This window comes from Manis pentadactyla, chromosome 4 (genome assembly GCF_030020395.1).
Source record: "Manis pentadactyla isolate mManPen7 chromosome 4, mManPen7.hap1, whole genome shotgun sequence".
Classification (NCBI taxonomy): domain Eukaryota; kingdom Metazoa; phylum Chordata; class Mammalia; order Pholidota; family Manidae; genus Manis; species Manis pentadactyla.
Genome location: NC_080022.1, coordinates 155,674,386 through 155,698,191, shown reverse-complemented (window position 1 = coordinate 155,698,191; position 23,806 = coordinate 155,674,386). Strand labels below are relative to the sequence as shown.

Genomic DNA, 23,806 nt, shown 5'->3' with positions numbered 1-23,806 from the left:
TTAAGATAAAAAACAAAGGTACAGAATAATGCTCAAATGCATATATTTTTTTACAGCTTTTAAAGGCTTTAGCATCACTTCATTGATCATAATAATGCCTTTGTAAGAGCAAGTATGATTGTTGATATTTAGATTTATCAAGTTATTGACAAGTGATTTAGAACTGGAATCCAGGGCTTTTTATCCTTATCCCAGTGCTAGTCCATCTGGAATTCAAAAGGTCTGACACGAAATGCACCATGTTACCTATTTCAGCTAGAAATCACAGACTCATCAGCAACTTCCTTCATTCAAAACGTCTCTAATTCTTTTCTACTCCAACTCTGCAACATCTTACAGGTTTGTCCTGTCTTCTCTGTAAGACAACATTATTTAAAGCCGGCTCATCTTGCTCCTAGATCATGGAACTTCCACATACCTCCCTTCCTCTGAACCTCCTATTATAAAACACTGCCAAAGTGGACTTCCTGAAGTGCAATTCTGATGGTGTCATTCCAGTGCTTGAAAACATTTGATGACTTGCTCCTGCCTACAGCAGTGGTTCGCAAAATGTTCACCTGGGGATTTTTTTAGTTCTGAGAATTGGACAAAGGTGTTTAGAGTTGCTAAAATCAAGTAATATCAATCAGCTTAATTTGCTAGAACAAAAAAAACTGAAAGATAGAGGTAACTGCTTTTGTTTTTTGCCCATATCTTTTTCTTACATATGTGAGACTTGCTACTGTTTGTCTACTAAACAGACCGATCAAAGTAACAAAACAAAGAAAACCAGTATTAATTCTGAAAGATTCAACTACTTAATTCAATGATTAGTTATTTACCCCCTATTAAGAGAAAGAGGTAAATGTTCTCATGATTTTAATTTGATATTACATAAATGTCATGTTTTTTCCAGTTCATATGAAAGATTTAAATACATGCTTAGATAACCTAGATCCTAACAACTTTTATGTATTCTGCTTCTTGTACCAGAAAATCATTTACACATATTACCTCTCTGTGAAGGCTTTGGCTCTGAGACTTCAATGTATAACCCTTCACTGATGAACCCATCTCCTTTTATTTTACTTTTTAATTAAACAACTGTCTCCCAAATTAGTGAACGCACTGAGGACAAAGTAACATATAAGTCACATTTAAATCACAAGAGCCTGACAGATAGAAGTCATTCAATAAATACATGCTGGAAAAATCAGCAAGTATAAGGAAGCAAGACTGCCAACTATTTGTTACAGTTATGAAGTTTCATAACTTTAGAGCAAAGCCAATAAATACACTTTTTGTTACCATAATATGTAAAACATTATAAACATAAAATAAAACTGGTTTAGAAACACTTACTTCATGCTATATAATATAGTCAGGCAAAATAATAAGTTCAATACAACACAACTCCATTAAAAACATGTCAATGTTGATTTTTAGGAAATTTCTTAAAAATATGCAGTGCTCAAGGCCATTAAGTTAAATTAAGGATCCAGTCATTTCTATAAAATTCAATTATAATTGTAAAGAATTTTGAATTCTATGACCATAAACTGGATAATAAATATTAAACTGTCTTTTTATGCCTCCCCTGCAACAATGACTTTTTCTAGCTCAATCTACATCTTCTCCTTAAGTGAAAAAAGAATCCAGTTCAATCTCTACAAATGTTAGGGCTTGAATATGTAAGTAAATTAATGAACAAAAACTCAACAGAACTACAATTGTAACTTTATCACTGCAAATAACATTCTATAAAAAAGAAAAATCTGCTGATACAGTTTCCACAGTGAAAAGTGCTTAATTTTCTTCATGTCAAAAATAAATACCAAGTTTTTTGAAAGTTTATTATATCCTAGTACCCCCTTTTTTTTTTAAACCTTTGAAAGCACAGCAGATATTCCCTCACCAACTTATATAATTGCAGGGGTGTATTTCCTGGTAGGGAATATGAACACACAGATGAATACTTAATGTGTGCTGGGGCATTTGTATTAAACACCTTACTTGCCTCAGTGTGAGTGTTTATGGCCTATGGCCTATGGACCAGTGGCAATATGCATGGTGGCATTAGAAGTCAGTATTTTAGGAGGAAATCTCAAAATACTGTATGGAAGGAAAAAATGAGAACTACTTACGGCCAGCAAGCAGAAACTGATAATACTGCACTGCATCTGCAGCGAGGAGCAGAGGGTGGTTTGCATTAAATGGTGGTTGCAATTCATTCCATTGAGGAGTTCTAAAGGAACAGCAGAAGAATATCAGTATTTAAGCTTAATAAATGGGATGTGACTCACCATCATTGTCACCACTTACAGATACTGATATAAACTCACACTATCTTTAAAATCATTCAAATGAACATGATGGAGGGTTGAAACCTGAAACACAAGGCCATCTGCTTAAAAAAGAACAAAAAGGTGGCAGTGAGTCATACAAATTACATAAAGCCAGTATAAGTTTAATAGCAGAAGAACCCCCAATAGGGTAGGCAAGATATTCAAACATTGGATAGAGAGGAAGTGTGGAATTCAAATGTCACAACTAAGTTGTAATTTTACCTAATTTCTGACAATTGTTAGAGCTCTCTAGTCTTAGAATATATGTATATTTTAAAATAAAGCAAAGTAGGTAAGATGCTTTAAAAAATTTTATTTCAACAATGACGGTGCAGTAATTTGCATTAGATCTGCCTGTTCCTAAATAGCTTGATAAATAAGATATTAATCTGATCAATTCAGTATAGTAAAGAATGCTGGAGCCTTCAAAAATCAATATAGGAATATTTTTAAATGTCAAAAGGAGAAGGATCATTTTCATATCCATTTTTGCCTGTTTCCATCCATACATTTCAGGACCAATTTTTTCTCCCTTTTACCATTGTACACTATATAGAACCAGTTTTATGCTAAATTTTTATTTCTCCCTCTCTATACTAGCTTATAAAGTTTCTAATGATTATATACTTTTGAGAAGGACTCTGATACTTATTAAACATTTCTACAGTGCTTAACCATTATATCTTGGGGAATTACTTTAAAAGAAACCTTCAGATATAATTCTATTAGCTTCCATTCCCCTTAATGGCTATCTCAATGTACTTTCTATTTTCATGAGCATAAGACTGGAAATAGGGGAAGCACTAAAGCTTTATATGTGGACAGAAAAAACCCAGGTCCTAGAAAAGGTAACACAAAAATGCAAGGGGAAAAGAGTTCAAAAGGAGGCATGCAACAAAGACAACTGAAAACACAGGCCCCCACAAAAATTTGTACACAAATGTTCTCAGAAGCATAATTCAAAGCAGCTACAAAATGGAAATGTCCATCAGCTTATGAATAAATTGTGTGGTATATCCATGCAATGGAATATTATTTGGCCATAAAAGGAATAAAGTTCTCATATGTGCTACAGCATAGATGGATCTTGAAAACAATGATAAGTGAAGAGAGTCAGATGTAAAAGGTCACATTTTGTATGATTCCATTTATAGGAATTGTCCAGAGTAGCCATATCCATACAAACAAAAAGTAAACTGGTAGTTGCCTAAGGCTGAAGGGATGGGGAAAATGGAGAGTGACTACTAATGCTAATGCGTACAGAGCTTCTTTTGGAGGTGATGAAAATTGACTGTGATGACAGTTGAAAATTCACCTTAAATGGGCAAATTGTATTAATATAAATTAGTCTCATTTTGAAAAGGAATTACTGATACATGCAACAACAGGATGACTCAAGTTTGCTGGGTGAAAGAAATAGGACAAAAAAAAGAGTATACATACACTCTATGATTCCATTTATACAAAATTCTAGAAATCATAAACTGATCTATAGTGACAAACAGCAGACCAGTGGTTACCTGGGCACAGTGGGTGGGGTAAAGAGGGGCAGGAGGAAGAGATTACAAAGAGACATGAGAAACATTTGGGGGCAATGGATATATTTTAATGTTCGTTATGGTGATGGCTTCACGGCGTTATAGATATATGTCAAGCCTTATCACATTGTACACCTTATTATTTTATACTTCAATAAAGCTGCTGAAAAGCATGAAAGGAGGTCCTACCGAACCAGAGTCCAGCTGGCTCGAGGTGATGTCATCATTTCCAGTGGGGTGTCATCACTGATCTTGAGGGCGGTGCTGAGCGGCCGTGGTTCCACCATGTGCTCTACCAAGGTCCCATAGCAGCTAATAATGTAGAGAGATTCAACTACAACTTGTTTGGACTGATCTATAAACAGAAAAACACAACTTGGATATGCGTGACAATGGCATAAAAGGAGCACAGCAGTATCTCTACAAGCTATTGACCTTTTGGTCTGTCCTGAAGCTCCCAAGAGAAAAAAAGAAGACAATAATTTTTTACATGGTGCTGCTCCTTGCCTGAAGGTTGCCTGTGAAGCAGATGCTAATAAATATGAAAATATCTATCAAAATATTTTTAAATCTTAAGCAATTTAGTTCAAGAATGATGTAAGTATACTTAAAATTATAGTGAAACAATATTTTACAGTCTCCTGTATATGTCTGCAGTGTAACTTGTCCCACATTATGAAAAATAAACATCAGGTGGGACAGGGAAGGACTGACTGTGTGGACTGAGATTCAGTGACATCAGATGTACTGACTGAACTACATGAGAGACTCTTCATAGGCCTAAGTCAGCCTAACTTCTCATCTACTTCCTCTCAGAAAATTTTCTCTTTGAAGTTTCTGGATTAAAATAAACAAACAAATGAAAAATACACATGTCCTCCTCCCCAAAATCTTCTTCTTTTCTTTCAGTGGGATCACAGGCTCCTATCATAAATGAAGACCAGTCATACATTGAGGTCAGGTGCTAAATATGGACCTAATCAAATGACTTTATAAGAAGTTCATATGTCCTCACTACCAAAACAGGGTTAGTCTGCTATCTTGGATTTTACAGGAAACCTAGGAGCACATGAAATCACTCACGAATGCTGGGTGGGGCAACTTATCTCTGTGCCAGGGGAATCAATTACAGCTGATTGGAGAAAATGGCTAACGACCAGTCAGTGGGACATAAAGGAGTAGCAAGTTAAAAGGGTAATTAGAACAGAAGGGAGAAGCATTTGAAATTGAGCTTCACAGAGGGTTTTAACTAATAACAAAAAGTCATTTTGATAGCATCACTAAAGCCAAGGCGGTAACAAAAAAATAAAGATGGGATAAGAAAATGGAAGGCTTGCATGCTCTACTGTGTCCTCTGCCTCTTAGGTAAGGAACCTGCTGTGCCTGAGATCCTGTTTCCAAGGAAAGGGTCACTGAAAGGCGATAACAAGGGAACAGGCTAACATCTGACTGCCAGAATTAAGTGTAAAGGAGAGCCATTTTGCCAAGAACAATACAGCCCGAGGAACTCATCAGAGAAGTGCCTCGCTAACTCAGTCTGTGACCTACTTTAATAGTACAAAAATAATAAGGGAAAAATCCCAACATTCAAAATTGAATGCTTGGCCCGTGAATGTAGGCATTCTCTTCTACACAGAAACAATAAAGGTATAACATACTAAAACACCAATTATATGAACTTTTAGGTGTTGATCCTGGTGATCAAAGCAGGGGTTAAGATACATATAAATGCAAAGGAGCAATGGTTACCATGAGTGATAAATCTAATGTCTTATCTCTAAAATAGTTCCATTTCAGTTTGATATATAAAATGTGGGATTGACAATACAGTTGATGGAGAAAGCATGTATGAAAATAAAGAGATGGTACAGAATGGAATCCTGAAAATGCTCTCAGCCACAACACCATGCAGAGTTAGACACAGTATGGGGAGAATGTCTAACAATGCAATGCAATTATATTCATTAACCTTCCTGTCGTTTATTTTTCCTTCATGAGTTAGTGAAAATGATGTGTCTATGTTTCTTTCTAAAAATAAGCGTGTTTTTATCTTTTAGTTGATAACATGGCAGAGTCGTTGATAATACAAAAGACATACAATATTTTATTGGTTTTAGGTGTACAACATAGTAATTCTATTGTGTTGACTTCTTCTTAAAATCTAGATTCAGCATTATAAAACCTGAGTTTCAAACTGATACAATCACCTACTAACCAGTGCTTTTAGCTAAAATATTCAACCTCTCTGATCTCAAGTTCTTTATTGCTAAAATAGGGATAACAAGGTTTTTCCTCTCCACACCTTAGAAACAATGGTGTGAAATCAGCTTGTCACAAATGTAAAAGCTACATATAATGGTATGGAATTGAGAATACCTGTAGATTGTTGCCAACAAAATCATAACATTCAGTGGTCAGTTCATTTCACATCTGTGGTAAGAAGATAGCCTTTTGTCTTGACTAGGCTTGAATAGTTAAGGAGAAACATGCTAATGGAAAAATTGGTTTCTAGAATATTGGGCTCAATATTATTCAAGGAGAATTGCTATCAATTTTCCTAAAGAAACAAAAATTACAAACAGCAAGTTTAAGCTTCAGTGAAACTACATACCTTTTTCTCTTTTCAGACCTGCATTATTTGCAAACCATGATCTGGATGTCCCAAACATTGCAGCCACGCAAAATTCTCCGCCCATTGATTTGCTGGGTGAAATTTGTGGAGGTGGTTTAACTTTGCTTAAAAAATAAAATGATAGCAAAAAAAAATTACCAAGATGAAATCAGAGTCCTCAAGATAATGACATATTTTCCTTAAATTCCACCCTGAAGTATTCAAACCCTCCAGCGTGGACATGCATTTTCCCTAAGTAATACCTGGTGGTGTAAGACTGTAGGAAAAGTTCTGCAGTAAAAGCAAAATTACTTCTAAGTTCCAGATTACTACCAGAATAGCAACTTATAAGACCAATAAAAATTAACTCCTTTTTGAAGTATATGCTGGAGAAATCCAAATCACTTCTTTCAGGCAGATAACATTTCCCTGGAGATTTCAAAGTGGAATAATAGAACCAACAGAAATATCTCACACAGTAAGAGCTGATCATTTCATTTTGATACATAAGATGTGGGACTGATGATACAGTTGATGGAGACAGAATGTATGAAAATAACAAGACAGTACAGAATGAAACCCTGAAAATGCTCTCTCAGCCACAATACTGTGCAGAGTTAAACAAGGTATGGGGAGGAGGTCCAACGATATGATGCCATTATATTCACTGATTCTCCTGTCGTTTATTTTTTCATGAGTTTGTGAAAATGGTGTATATTTATTTTGTTCTGTTTCTCATATGTTTGAGCTTAAAGTACATTAAGCTACTTTACATAACTACCATTAAAAAATACTTGCTTTCCTCTTTGTTTCCTCAAATCAGCATTCATATCAATAATTTCTAATATCAACTTTTCACCTTCTTTCTAATCCTTTAGTTCTCTTCTCTTTTGATTTGTCAAAGCTTCCCCCAAACTCCTTAGCAATTTTGCCAGCCACCTTAGATAAATGGCAGTATTGGTTTCTCTAATCCATAGATCAGAGAACAACCTCACTAAATCCTGGTCAAGATCCCAGCGCAGAGGGGGCCCGGGAATAACAGAGCTCTGATGTTCCTCCTCTGCTTGTCAGTCTCCAGTTTCAAGTAACATTATTTCCACCTTCTTTGGCTCACTATTCTTTATCTCTCTACCTTTTAATAAAATATGGTCGGACGGAGAAAGCTTGGTTTTGGGAGTCGGGAAGAAACCTGAATCTGAGTTCCAGTGCTGCCACTTACTAGCTTATTAGACTCGTGGGTCAGTTATTTAACCTCTCAGAGCCCAGACTACTAAAGTGTACAATAAAAACAGTAATGCCTATCTCATAGGGTTATTTTAACGATTATTACATTTGTTCTCAAAGTGTGGACTCTGGCTAGTAGTACCACCTTCAAAGTTCTTGGACATGCAAATATTCACCAGGCCACACCTGAGAACTACTGAATCTGAAGCTCTGGGGGTGGGACCTAACAACCTGTGTTTTTAGCAAGCCCTCCAGGAGATTCTGGTGCATGCTCAGGTCTGAGAACCACTGTATTAGGTAAAGTGCGTATGGGTCTCAGGGTGCTGCCTTCCCATATCACAGTACTCAACAATGCTAACATTTCTGTATAGCACTGCCTTCACCTAATTTCCAAAAAATCAGACTCGGCTTTGCTTTGCTCATTTCGGTTTCCAGGTCCTTAAAGCACTTGAAACAGTCTCTCACATATTTTATTTCCCAAGCCTTCTGTTTTGACATCTTCCTGCTGGGGGAAAGGAAAAAGTCTGGATCAGAGGCCAGTGTGATTGGTCTTTTCAGTCTCCCTTTGTACCAAATCCACAGTTAGCGTACACTGCCACAGATGAAAAGGCCTCTTCTTTCATCATTAACATTTCTGAAACTCTTCACATTACCACCCATAAGAATCACATCCATACTAAGAACACCAACACTGGTCATCGTCAGGTGTCCACTGAGAGGGGAAAAAGACACAGTTTTTTACAAAGTTTCTGTGAGGAAATGAATCTGGTTCTACAGTTTCACATCTTCCTCATTGCATTTGTCACAACTGCAAAAACCTACCAAAAAGAAGACACCCCTCTACCTCCGCTTCAACAGCCATACACCTCCCCTTGCAGCAGCACCGTCAGCCAGCAGCAGAATTGTTCTTTCTGGTTATGATGTGCTCTGTTGTACTGTCTTTGAAAGTAAATTTCTCTTCAAAGTCTTTATTTCTATCAGTGACTACATTCAGTGAGCTGTTAAGTTCCTGTAATTAGCATCTGTCAAGTCCCATTGTCACTTTTAACCCTTTTTGGAGTTTTAGGAAGTTGGAGGAGAAAGAAAGAATATCCCAGAATTTTTTAAAAGGTGTTTCCAATTGCGTGACTATGTATTTTTACTAGAATCACTATCAGGGAACAAAGATACTACAATGTACAAATAAGCTTCACAAGGACAAATCCAAAGCTCTTTGAAAACCACTGAATGCTGTTTTTATTTTTTGTGTTTTAAATCATGTGGTAAGCAACAAAACGGGAAACAAGTGAGCATGCCGTCTCGAGACAATAGAGCATCTAAAGAATGCATCCATTTAAAAATAGTTGCTAGTAGGCTGGACAGCTACCTTTATAACATAATAATAAAGAGTAGAAATATGATAGAACATCAGTTTAATGTTTGTTCATGCAAAAATGTATTCTGTATATTTATTAGCTTACAGTCCAATAATCCAATATCAAAAGCTAAAATCTCTTACACTTCTAAAACATCATACATAGCTTCTAAACACACAACTAAAAAGCATCAACACAGTATCATTTTACATAAACTCTTTATCTCCTGAGAATAAGGGTCTTACAGTAAAAATATCCTTAAAATTACATAAATGATAATTTTTATTCTAATACTTCATTATTTCTTTTTCCTTTGATAGTTCCTTAAATAAAGTTCACTAGTAAAAGTTTGTGTTTAATAAGTAATTAGAAGAATTTTCATCTACTTCCTATGTGACATAGTGCTATCTATGTACAGGTATGGAACATATTTAGTGAATATATTCAGAATAAGTCATTTCTATCATCAATCCACACTTGGAATGACTATGCCATTTAAGCAAAGTAGAACATAAAAATACATAGTGTGCATAGCATATAAGACTTCCAGAAAAATAAAAAGGAGAAAGAATCTAAAGAAAAGACTACTATTAATCAAGTATATTCTATGTGATATACCCAAAGGGAGAAAATTTAACTTTGACTCAATTTACTCTTCATCCTAAATTTTAAGAAGACCAAGACCAGGAATGTTGGTTGGAAGCAGAATTGAACTTTTCCACAATGACCCAGAATATTTCTGTTGTAAAATAACCTTTTGTTGGCAGAAAGATAAAACATTGAAAAATGACACTATGTGAAAGGAATAAAGGGGAAAAGTGCTAGCTTGTAAATCATGTTCACTTACAGGTTGGTGACCCGGCCATTTTAGGAAAGCATTCCAATACCAGCCTTTTTTTCTTTCTTCCTCTCAGTATCTCCTTTTATCCTCTGAAAGGGACCTAATAAATCCCATTCTAAAACTTTTGCAAAGTTAAAAAGAATACCTCTGGGTGTTTGGAGGCCTTCTCTCAGTTATTTATTAACATATTAAGCTAATAATACCACATAAAAAAAAATTTCAGTGTATATGGGGGGTCTAGAAATGCAATTGTGTTGATCATGGTCATAAATGAGAACAAAACATACTGATGAGAACGAAACAAACTGACAGTGCTGATGGACTCCTTCCTACCGAGAGCTCCTTATTTTTCCTCCCCTGAGCCTATCATAAATAATTCCACATTCAAAACTTTTTTCAACTGTGGCTTATCTTTGTGAGCAAAACATAAAGGAAAAATGCAATGAATTAAACTTTCATCACATCAGGCAAAATAAGATTATCACAAAACATTGTATTTACTAAACTTGATACAAGAGAATAACATAATAAAAAGTAAAATACACAAAGAAACAAAAACAAAACAAATAAGATGTTAAATTAAAACTCAGGAGTTTAACTTTCTATCATTTCCTCTTAACCATCTAACCATAGAATGAGAATCATTTTTACTTCCATCAGAGGTTCTGGGGATTAACATTACGGCATCTTTAAAAATATTTACAAAGACTGCTGAAGTTACCCATTGACTTTTTACTGTATTATCTAATACAGTTAGATTAACATATTGAATTTCTCTTGCCTGTTTTTTTTTCTTCCACACTGTTGCAAAAAGAAAAAAAAACAAAACAAAACTCTGATGATATCTGTTTTAAAACCATAGGGAAGTGACGTCCATCTGGATCATTTTTACTATGTCCTATGGAATAGGATACAAGAGGTGTGTCTGTGGATGGCATGAAAAGCAGTGAGGTCTGGTGCCTTGTTTAGGAGGACACAGCATGGAAAGAACTAAACTGAGATAGAAGCACCGTTTATTTCCTTTTCTAAAACAGAAGGGTACACAGTCAATATTTCCGTTTAAATGTTACACACAAAATTGATATAAGAATTACAAGTGGTATGATGTCTTTGTGTTAAAGAAGAAAAATTTTTCTTTATATTCCTCACTGTGATTTTTTTAAAAGGAATTTAGAAGTTTTCTCTCACTCTCAACCTTACTTATCTAAAATAAGAACTAAAAGGGAAACACAGTATTTTATTTTAAACAGACATTAATAACATATCTAAAATTATTATATCATGAATTATTCTTAAAGATTTAACAGATTTATGTAAATTTTGCAGAAAAGATTCTCTTTCCCATACAAATCTTTCCTTTCAAAAATTGTATTTTTTAATCTTCTCAAAAGAGAAAAATTAATTTAAATGAACTATTTATTTATAGATCAAATACTATGACAGTGCTAATTAAAACTTTAATTTGATATGTAAATTTTAGTTCTTTTCTAAAATTAACCTTATATAATAAAAAGACAGGTTATGAGTAAGCATATATTCAAAGGGATCGCCTTTTCTCCACACTGACCAGCATATATTATTTCTTTGATAAGCACTTCAAAAATAACAGTAACTTAAATACAATACTCCAGGCACATTAGGAGCTCAATAAATACTTGTTACTGATTTGTAATATTGAAAGCAAAATTCATTTTTAAAAATTCACAATGGTTATTTCTCTTAAAATTTCTGTATTAAATAAGTATATCATGTGTGATTCTTTTACATTATTTTATGCCGTCATTGAAATTGAAATATCCTGAAGGACATATAATCCCCCGAACGTATGAAATGGCTAAAATGCTGAAGATGGCCTATACAGCTAACTTTCCAACAAACTTAGTTTGTTATTTGCACAGACTCATCTGAAACTGCATGAATTTAAACACTTATACCAGTTTACCAAAGAATGAAGAAAATGTAGAAACTGATCTATCAAAAGCAACAGCTTAGGTAAATATAAATATTGCAACCTGACTGAAAGTCATAATTTTAAAGAAATTTTTATACATAATATTTTAAGAACTACAATAATTTTATATTCTTCCAAAATGCAAATATTGCCCTGCAACTGAAAATACTATACCATATATATTTAGCATACTATTTCATTTCATAATGGTAAATAAAAACATTCTCAGGTTGAAAACTAAATATCATGGAAAAATAGCAAAAACTGTTAAGACAAAGAAGCTCTTATAAACAACAGGGAAGAAATTGTCAAATGCATATTCATTTTGCTGCCTTAATTTGAGGTTTCATTAAGATCTTAATGGGAAAAACATGCACCACTAGGAAAGGAACGTATTTTAAAGGAGCATCTTTTAGGCTAGTATAAGTGACTAAAAACGAGTTTCTTGTGAGCTAACGATGGCATCAAACAAACCACAAAGCAGTCTTCCAAAAGACAGGCAATGATTTAGAAGTCTACTATATTTCATATATCCTTTTCTTTAATCTGGCTCTTTTAATCTTGTTTCAACCTCAAATCATTTTTAGTTGACAAGTGCTTTTGCTTAAATTTGAGGAGCGCATAAGCTGTTGATAGAATGGACTTTTCTTACTTAACATATAACATTTGTTACTCCATCTTTATTTCTATGCTAAAACTTCAATCTTTATTAACACACTAAAACTCTTTGTACTTAGAATGAAAACTTCATCCTGAGATGGAGTTTAATTCTAAGTTTAGCCTACAAATAAATTTTGTCATATGCTGAATCTGGCATTTAAAAACCGACAGCTCACTCTAAGCTCCTAAGATCCATGTATTTTATTTGTTTTTGAAAGAAATCTGGTTAAACAAAAAGAATAAAGATTGACTTTCATGGAACTTTTACTCATTTATACCCTGAATTGTTTAGAATAGTTTTATAAACCATGTCCTAATTTTGCTGCTGCATTTCAAGAAGGAAATTTTATGATTATTTGTCATCCTATTCTTATATGATGATGAAATTTTCAGATGTTTCTGTGGCACATAAACACTGAAATTAGTTTCTGTCAAATTATACTATACCTTTAAGAAGCTTCAGCTTCTTTTTGTCCCAGAAAAAAAGACTGGAAAGTTTTGTCTAGTATAATGGGACAGTATGAACAATTCCCAGTAGCAGTTACAAGAACTACATATGTATGTAGCAAAACTTTTTTAGATATTCTAACTAGATTTATAAGATTGATACACCTTACATTGCCCAAAACTTTCTACTGGCCCAATTATTTTTAAAAGCAAACAATGACCTGATTTAAAGGAGCTTCTTTTTAAAAATTACATTCATGGTAATAGCAGCTAACACTTATTGAGCTCTTACTATATGCCGGGCAGTTTTAAGCTATTTATATTGTTAGTTCACTGAATCCTCACAATGAACCTATGAGGTAGGTACTCCTGGCAACTCCATTTAATAAAAAAGGAAAGCAAGAAACAGAAAGATTTTAGAAAATTCACAAGATCACACAGGGAGTAAGTTTAAGAGTTGGGATTTAAGACCTAGGCAGTTTGATTCTGAGCCTGACTGTTAACCATTATGTTAAATAAACCAGATTCTAAAAACATTCTACTTACATATCTTTACATAAAAGTATTCAATATTCTCACTTTCTTTTCCTTGATTATATCTAAGACTGGCAAAGTTATATTTTATGCATTATTACATAAGAATTTACTAAATAAGTTATGGTGAGAATGCTAATAACTCAAGATAATAAAATATTTAGGAGTTTTTATGTAAAACACAAATTTCCTCTTTGTGCTCCTTAAATACCTTAAATACCTTAAACTATTCAAAGCAGAACTGACACTTGTTCTTGCTCCCAAATAAGATGCAGCAAAAATTTGTAGGGTATTTTTAGTATATCTTCAATATATTTATATTTCAAAATAAATCATGCCTTCAAATGTTCAGCCTGAGATGTAGGAACTTCTACCACTGTACTACTCAAAGCTTTAAGCTTGGGTGTTAGCCTTGTCTAATACACTACTAGCCATAGGAGAGAATACTTCTAATTTCTTTTTTTTAATATTAATTTGTGATTTTTTTACTTGACTTTTCAAGAAATGAAGTGAAACCAAGTAAACTGCTCTTTTAAAACTTAAATATCACCATTATGTCCCATCTACAGATCACTCAGTAAGCCGGTGCATCTATCTGTGATCAGGCCATGCAACTGAAAACAAAAGTACAAAACAGAGTAGTCATTTTCTGAGAGTACAGCAAATGAATTAGGCATGCGGGACTGAACTGGGACTCACCATGGAGCTTTTATGGAAAAACACCCCGCTCCAAACAGATAAGGCCTTCATGGAAAAGGGGGGAAAATGCACAAAAAATTAGAGGAAAACTCATTTAACATTAACAAATACATGCACAGCATACTGTTATAGATTTTGGATAAAATAACTGAAAAGATTAGTAATCATTTGCAATTCTGCTGTTGAGACTAATCAGTTTGATATAACCAGTAAACAGAATGAGGTGTAATAACAAGTCCCTTCATTTTCATAGGGTTAGAGATTTCAAAATGTTCTGTTTCTCCCCCTTTTCTGGAGCACCCCTGTAGGGTTCCCTAAGGGCAAAATAAAATGAATTTCACTTCTGAGGCCGTTTAAAACAAAGTACAGGTTAAATGGAATAATCAGATGAAGAAAAGAGTGGGATCAATAGCAACAGAGGTGAGGTTGTGTGACACAAAATGCTTAAAACTAGCTAAATATAACTAAAAAAATTGGATAAGCATTGTTTGCTGTTCACCAGTTGCAGTCTGAGAGCCAGAGAAAGAAACCACATATTTTCTAAGCTGCTTGTTAATGTAAGTTGACCTGCATATTGCCAACCAAAGGAACAAACCCTAAACACAAGTAGTATGACTTATTTCCATTTAGGGTCATGTTCAGGGAATTAATGTTTCTCTTAATAGTGACACAGGAGGTCAGCTGCTTCTGCCTGGCCTGCACTGGGCTAGGCTGGAATACAGTAAACTAAAGCCACAACTGCTTTTCTTAAATACAACTAGCAATACAAATTCAGACTTTAATGCTACACATATTTCTCTTTAATATTCTGTTCACAGCATTTAAGACATGCTATGGATATATGCACACAAAAAAGACGGACTGATTTAGTTATACCCAAAACAAAATGTTGCTGAGGCATCTGACATTTGGAAGGAAGACAACAAATCAAAAAGGAAAGCACACTGGCAAAACCTGGATATTTTCAACTTTGGTGCTACAAACATTAAAAAAAAAAAAAACCCTACCAATTCACATTAATCTCCCAGTGAGTCGAGTGTATTGGCCACAAACTGAAATGGGGAAAATGCTTTCACAACACTGAGTACAGTTTTGAGGACTGTATCACAGAAGATACAGAGAAGGGAACAGAAAAGTAAGAGATACTAATTAGAAGAGTGATTTGGAAGAACCGAGATATTGGGGAAGAAAAATAAAGAAAGAAAAGAAATTTAGAGATAGTATAAATACAAAGCAAGGAAATCTCTCTCATAGTTAATGCTAAGACTACAACGAGAGATATGTCATCATCTTCATTTTTTAAAACAGTAGATTCCAAACTTTTTTTTAACTGCGACCCCGTATAAATATATTTTAAGGTGTAAGCTCTGTACATGAACATACAGAAATTGAAACACAAATTGAAACAATTCAACTAATGAGTTTTTTGTTTGTAATCAACTTTACTATTTTCAATTTCAATGTTTTGTAAACATTAATGTTGGGATTTAGTTACACTGAAGATTAATACATATTCTAACAGGGTAGGTCTGTGTACAGCTTGCGATTCTATATTTTTGACAAGCTCCTAGGCAATGACAAAGCTGCTTTACAGAACCAGGAACAAAATTACATTTTATTCTATTATATTTCATTAATTTTTTAAAAAGTTAGTCACAGTCCCCTTATCTTATTTCATGAATCACTACCACTGATTACAATGGAAACAAAAATGTTTCCGGAGTTCATCCTGCACTATGACAAACATCCATTTAAATAACTGAGACCATTTGAAGATTTAAAATCTCAGTAACATGGAGATGCCATGCAGAAACAATCAGAAAATGGAAGATTCAGTATGCTTCTGTATGTCCACAAATACCTCCAAAATGAAGACGTGATTGTTGCACAAAGAACCCAGCAACTTTCATTTCCTTCATTAGGCAGGACACCTGAAATAACTATACAGTCCAAATGATTCTGACAGAATCACTGCAATATGGAATATCAAGGCATGAGTTGCTCTTCACTGCATATTGTTTCAACATTGGACAGTCTCCCATCTCATTCCAAATATCAGAATACAGCTGATGCATGGTAAAGAATTCAAAAGTTTTGTTTTAGTCTTTTATGATTTAAAAGGTTTCTCTATTGACCCCCAAAACCAACCAAACAAACATGAAACAAAACCTAAGTTTCTATACTTCACAAGACCAGCTGATGTTCCCTACCCATAAGACCCAGTAAATGCTTTTTTCCAAGGTTAGGTTTCCTTATATGTAAAAAGGAAACATATATTAGCCAAATAAATTAAACAGAAGCTTAAAAAATCTCCTAGGTTTTCCTTTCCAGGCAGTAGCAGCATGCTACCAAAAGGAAGATTTCTACAGCCATTTCCTTTCCGGCAATCCCAACTCTCCAGACACCACACTGTCAAGTTTAAAGACAATAGGGATCTCACTGTTCACAATATGACCCAGTTGTGTGAGTCAAAAGTCATTCTTCTTCAGTCAAATAAGGATCTCCTGGGTAACACAGCTCAAGGAGAAAACAGACTGCGGGAACAAGGTGAGGACCCACTCCTCAGGTCCCCTGGCATGCTCCCAACCTAAACTCACCCACTTTTTATGTACTCTACAAACTGGAACTCTGCCAGGTACATGTAAAAAAAGAGCCACAAACCCCAAAGAATTAGAGTGACTGACATAATTACTGGCTCTGTATGGGTAGTGTCAGCTGTTCTTTTGAAATGTGCCTGTTTCATCTTTCCTCAGTAGCAAAAGAATGAAAATATAAAGTCACAAAGGACAAGTCCGTGATCCAGCTGTCTACACCTATGACTCACCCTTCTCCCTCCAAAATCCCACAGTTGTGGTTTTACATGAGGGTGGTTAGAAGGAGGAAAGGAATATGCGAGTGAGAGCATATGCTGAATTAAAATTGTCTATAGTAACATACGCAATTCAAATTATCATATTCAGATACTAAGAACTTGTGTGTTTTTGAAACACTATTAAATGTCAGCAGGCTTAATACTCCTGCCATATAAAACCTATTCACTTTGTCATGATTATGTACTTTTTAAGTTGAATTCTGACTAAAAACATCAGGACTAACCAAGAGACTAAAAATCCAGAAATATTTACTATAAACTTATTTATAGTCCAGCATGCAATGACTTGGCCACTGGTTCTCAAAGGGTTTCTTCTAGGATTCCCAGAAGACAGGAAGGAATTGGGCTTTATACCATTAATGTTATATAAGTTTTTGAACTGGTTCATTCTTTTTGAATGCCACATAGTACAACAAAAGCTTTGGTCTTACTGGCTAAGATACATGTGAAGATTTTTTTAATGTAAGGAAAAGGAAAACAATTTGATTTGGGAGCATGCTGAAATCCTCTATAACCCAAATCAAGGGCTAAAAGGTATTAATGATGATTAGGTTCAATCAGCTTCAGAGTTAAAGAACTTAGTTCTCTTAGTTGGAGTCTAGGAGAAAAATTCTATAACATACTCTGAAAGTTCTCTTTTTCAACTAATCAGATCCTACCTGAGAATTCAGGCACTATCACATAGTAGATATTAGAATGAGCCCAATATCTACTGTGAACAACTATATGTTAATCAATGGGACAATCAAGAAGAAATGGAAAAATTCTTAGAAACATACAACTTACCAAGACTGAATCAAGAAGAAATAGATCAATTACTAGTAAGGAAATTGAGTCAGTAATAAAAAATCTCCCAACAAAGGAAAATCCAGGACCAGGTGGCTTCACCGATGAATTTCACCAACATTTAAAGAAAAATTAACACCATTCTTAAACTCTTCCAAAAAATCAAAGAGGAGGGAATGCTCCCAAATTCATTTTACGAAGCCAGTTTTATTCTGAAATCAAAACCAGAAAAGGACCCTAGAAAAGGAAATGACAGGCTAATATCTGATGAATGCAGATACAAAAATTCTCAATAAAAAGAGTAACAAACCTAATTCAGCAGCACATTGAAAGTATTATTCGCCATGATCAAATAGGATATATCCCAGGGATGCAAGGATTGTTGAATGTAAGACAAATTAAGAGAATGAAAGAAAAGATCATCTTTATATGATCATCTCAATAGATGCAGAAAAAGCATTTGATAAAATTTAACATTCATCATGATAAAGATTTAACAATTAGGCATAGAAGGAACACATCTCAACATACAGGCAACTTCATTTCAGTGTGCTTTGCTTTATTATGTTTTGCACAGATACTGCATTTTTCACAAACTGAAGACTTGTTGTAACCCTGCATCAAGCAAGTCTATTGGTGCCATTTTTCCAACAGCATTTCCTGACTTCATCTCTCTCTCACATTTTGGTAATTCTCCCAATCTTTCAAACTTCTTGATTATTATTATACTTGTTATGCTGATCTGTGATTAGTGATGTTTGATGTTAATAATTATTTGGTGGCACCACAAAACATACCCATATAAGATGGCAAACTTAATTAGTAACAGTTTTATGTGTTTGAACTACATTGGCCAGCCTTTCCTCTATCTCTCTTCCTCTCCTCAGGCCTTCCTATTCCCTGAGATACAACAGTATTGAAATTATGCCAATCAATAATCCTAGCAAGAGTCTCTCACTTTAAATCAAATGCTAGAAATGATTAAGTTTAGTGAAGAAGGCATGTTTACGCTGAGACAGGCTGAAAGCTGGGCCTCTTGTACCCAACAGTGAGCCAAGTTAGGAATGCAAAGGAAAAGTTTGTGAAGAACATTTTAAGTGCTACTACAGCACAAGAATGATAAAGTGAAACAGCCTTACTGCTCATATGGAGAAAGTTTTGGTGGTCTGGATAAATCAGACTGGCCACAATTTTCCCTTAAACCAAAGGCTAATCCAAAGCAAGGTCTTAACTCTCTTCAAATCCAGGAAAACTGAGAGAGGTGAAGAAGCTGCAGAAGAAAAGTCTGAAGCTGGGAGAGACTGGTTCATGAAGCTTAAGGAAAGAAAACATCTCTATAACATAAAAGTGCAAGGGGAAGCAGCAAGTGCTGATTGAGAAGCTGCAGCAAGTTATCCAAAAGATCCAGCTAAGATAATGAATACTCCACTAACCAAAAAACTCTCAATGTAGACAAAACAGCCTTCTATTGGAAGGAGATGCCATTTAGGACTTTCATAGCTAGAGAGAAGTCAATGCCTGGAGTCAAAGCTTCAAAGGCCAGGCTGAATCTCTTGTTAGGGACTAATCCAGCTGGTGACTTTAAGTTGAAGCCAATGCTCATGACACTAAAAATCCTTGAGCATTTAAGAATTATGCTACATCTACTCTGCCTGTGCTCTTGAAATGAAACAAAGCCTGCATGATAGCATACCTGTTTACAACATGGTTTACTGAATTTCTAAGCCCACTGTTGAGACCTACTGCTCAGAAAAAGAGATTCCTTTCAAAATATTACTGCTCATTGATAATGCACCTGGTCACCTGAGAACTCTGATGGAGATGTAAAATGAGACAAATTTTGTTGTCTAGCCTGCTAGCACTACACCCATTCTGCAGTCATAGATCAAGGAATCATTTCAAATTTTAAGTCTTATTATTCAAGAAATTTTTTTTTTAAGGCTATAGCTGCCATAGACAGTGTATCTGGGATGTATCTGGTTTTGCTCTGATGTATCTGGGGCAAAGCAAGTTGAAAGCCTTCCGGAAAGGAGTCACCATTTTAATGCCATTAAGCACATTGATGATTCTTGGGAAGAGGTCAAAATATCAACATCAACAGAAGTTTGGAAGAAGCTGATTCCAACTCTACTGGATGACTTTGAGGGGTTCAAGACTTCAGTGGAGGATGTAACCACAGATGTAGTAGAAAGAGAAAAAGAACTAAAATTAGAAATGGAGCCTGAAGATGTGACAAACTGCTGCAGTCTCATGATGAGACTTGAATTGATAAGGAGTTGCTTCTTATGGATGAGCAAAGAAAGTGGTTTCTTGAAATGGAATCTATTCCTGGTGAAGATGCTGTGAAGATTGTTCAAGTAACAACAAAGGACTTAGAATATTATATAATTAGAATATATTACTAGAATATTAAATATTACATATATAAAATAATACACAGTAGATAAAGCAGTGGCAGGGTATGAGAGAGTTGACTCCAATTTTGAAAGTTCTACTGTGAGCAAAATGCTCCCAAATGGCATCGCATTCTACAGAGAAACCATCTGTGAAAGGAAGAGTCTATCCATGTAGAAAATCACATGGTCATCTAATTTTAAGAAGCTGACACAGCCACCCCAACCTTCAGCAGTTACCACCCTCATCAGTCAGCAGCCATCAAAGCAAGACCCCCCAACAAGCAACAAGAGTACAGCTTGCTGAAAGCTCAGATAACGGTTAGCATTTTTTAGTAATAAAGTACTTTTTAGTTAAGGTATGTACATTCTTTTTAAAGACTTAGTGCTGCTGCAAACTTAATAAGACTACAGTATAGTATAAACATAACCTATATGCACTGGGAAACCAAAAAATTGATTTGACTCACTTTATTACAGTATTTGCTTCATGACAAGCTCTCAGCTAACATCACACTTAAAGCAAAAGGTTGAAAGCTTTGCCTACTCTCACCATTCATATTCAACATGGTACTGTAAGTCCTAGCCAGAGCAATCAATCAAGAAAAAGAAAGAAAAGGTATCAGAGTGGGGAAAAAAGCAAAGTTGTCTCTATTTGCAGATAACCTGATTTTATATATAGAAAATCCTAAAGACTCAACCAAAAAACTGTTGATATAATCAATGAATTCAGTAGAATTATAGGACACAAAATTACCATACAAGAAATTAGTAGCATTTCTATACAATAACAATGAATTTTCTGAATAAGAAATAAAAGACTGGATTTCTTTTGAAATCTATTCATTTTATTTACAGTAGCACCAAGAAAATACTTAGAAATACATTTAACTAAGGAGTTGAAAAATCTCTACTCTGAAAACTATAAGATGCTGATGAAAGAACTCAAAGATGACACAAATAAATAGAAATCTACCCCATGTTCATGGATTGGAAGAACTAATGTTGTTAAAATGTTAATACCACCCAAAGCCATCTAGATTCAGTGCAATCCCTATGGAAGCACAAAGGACACTGAATAGCCAAAGCAATCCTGAGAAAGAAGAGAACAAAGCAAGAGGTGTTATACTTCATGATTTCAAGCTATACTATAAAGATACAGTCATCAAAATAGTATGATAAAAGCATAAAAACACTAGATCAGTGGAACAATCATAACCCCAGAAATAAACCCAAATACATACAATCAAGTCTTATTTGATAAGGGACAAAGAATACTCAATATGAGTATTTGAGATAGACTAGAATTCTGGTGCTGATGAAGACTGAAATTTTAAACAGAGTGGTCAAGGTAGGACCCACTGAGAAAGAGACAACTGAGGCAAGACTTGAAAGGGATGAGAAATTTAATCATACAGGCATCTGAGGTAACTGTTCTAAGAGGAACCAGCCAGTGAAAGGGCCCTAAATAAAGATAAAATTGAGTATGACATGCACTCACAGGAATTAGTATGGGGTGCTAAGGGATTACAAAGCAGGAACCCCCAACAGGTGTCAGAAAGGACTTGATGAATAAAGGGACCATTCTCCCAGATATACTAACTGAGAGGTGGTAGCATACCTGCCCACCCCAACTAAGCAGGCATGTCCCGAGGCATTCCCCTAATGGTAACCTCCTAAAAACAAAAACAACAAAGAATACTCAATAGAGAAAAGACAGGCTCTACAGTAAGTGGTGCTGGGAAAACTGGATGTTAATATATATAAGAATGAAACTGGACCTGTATCTGGCAACACTCACAAAAATTAACTCAAAATAGGTTAAAACTTAAATGACTTTTTTGGATATGATATCTACAGCACAAGCAACAAAGTTAAAAATAAACAAGTGGGACTACATCAACAAAAGCTTAGGCAAGCAAAAGAAATCAATAATGTGAAAAGAGAACCTACAGATTGGGAAAAAATATTTCAAACCATATATCTGATAGAGGTTAATACCTAAAATATTTAAAGAACTCTTGTAATCAATAGCAAAAAACAAATAACCCAATTAAAAATTGGACAAAGGAAGGAAAAAAATGATGGCAGAGTGAGAAGTGAGGCAGAAACTTCCTCCCGAAACCACTTCTAACACGAAAACACAGCAAATACAACTAATTCTGAAATAGCAACCCAAAGACTGCAGAGCAGACTGCCTACATGTGGGGAAAAGAGAAGACCTTACAGAAAAGGGCAAAGTAGCAAAGCCGCAATCCTGTGGGAAGCAAGCCCTCCCTGTACCACAACTCACAAGAGGGAGGAAGAGAAACGGAGCAGGCAGAGAACAGAAGCCAAGGACTGCTACACACCCAGCCCTGGAGATCTGCTCCAGGAGCACAAAGCCACATTACATGGTGCTCTGGAGATTAGTGGGGTTGGAAAGCAAAGACAGGCAGAATATTAAGAGAGACTACGATTCCATCCACTTGTGGAGAACAAGTACACACAACCAGCCACTTTAGGACAAAACAAAGGTGGGCACAATGAAAGACTTCCCAAGAGTGAGAGGGCTGCTACAGGGGAAAGGATTACACAGAGCTCGCTGCTCACAAGAAAGGAGAGGTGAACAAAATCATCCTAGCATGCTACGCCCAGCAGGTTGGGGACATTCAGGAGCTTCAGACGTTCTATCTTCCTGGATAGTAATGCAGCCCTGAGGTCGCCTACTGCGAGACACAGCCTGCTGCTCCTTCCTCCCAGCAGGTACCAGTACACACACATGCTGCCCCCACCATTGTGCCAGGCCAGCTAGAGGGTGACCCCCATCTATGGCAGCTATAGGGGTATAACTCAGAGGCTCCTCCATGTGCAGTCCACTCACTGGACCTGGCAGTGGAAGCAGGCAAGGCAGCCAGGAAGCTGGAAATAACTCTTTCAGCTCAGCAGGCACCACTGCCACGCATAGAGACCCCTGCCACTGCTCCAGATGCTGAGCAGATTCAGGAGGAAGAGCTTCTGGGCACAAGAGAGCACACACACACAAACTAATTATTCCATAGGAATCATTAGAAATATGAAATGGCAAAAAAATTTTGTACAAACAAGAATCCAACAGACACCAGAAAAAGGGCTAAGTGAAACTGAAATCACCAATCTTCGTGATAAAGATTTCAAAATAAAAATCATAAACATGCTCACAGAGCTACAGAAAAATAGTTGAGATCTCAGGGAAGACTTCAAGATAGAGACAGAAACTTTGAAAAGTACAGTATCTGAAATGAAACTTAAAATGGAGGGATTTAAAAGTAGATTAGATGAGGTACAGGAGATGGTAAATGAAACAGAACTTAGAGAACAGGAAAACAAACAAGCTGAGGAACAGACAGAAAAAAGGATCTCTAGGAAAGAAAAAATAATAAGGAAACTGTGTAACCAATCCAAACGGAGCAATATTCGCATTGCTGGGGTACTGGAAGAAGATGAGAGAGAAAAAGGGATAGAAAAAATTGCTGAAAACATCCTCAATCTGGGGAAAGACATAGTCTATCAGGTCATGGAAATGCAGAGACCTACCAAAACAAGGGACCTC

At 35.4% G+C, this 23,806-nt stretch overlaps 1 protein-coding gene across 1 annotated transcript in view; it reads right to left on the bottom strand.

Moving 5' to 3' along the window:
* Positions 1-23,806, bottom strand: part of BCAS3 (BCAS3 microtubule associated cell migration factor) — a 623,923-nt gene that overhangs the window by 285,542 nt on the left and 314,575 nt on the right. The window contains exons 18-21 of the mRNA XM_057499516.1: positions 14,185-14,229; positions 6,474-6,598; positions 4,052-4,217; positions 2,124-2,224 (exon numbers count right to left, since the gene is read on the bottom strand). Coding sequence (XP_057355499.1) covers positions 2,124-2,224; positions 4,052-4,217; positions 6,474-6,598; positions 14,185-14,229 — 437 coding nt within the window. The remainder of the gene's footprint in view (positions 1-2,123; positions 2,225-4,051; positions 4,218-6,473; positions 6,599-14,184; positions 14,230-23,806) is intronic.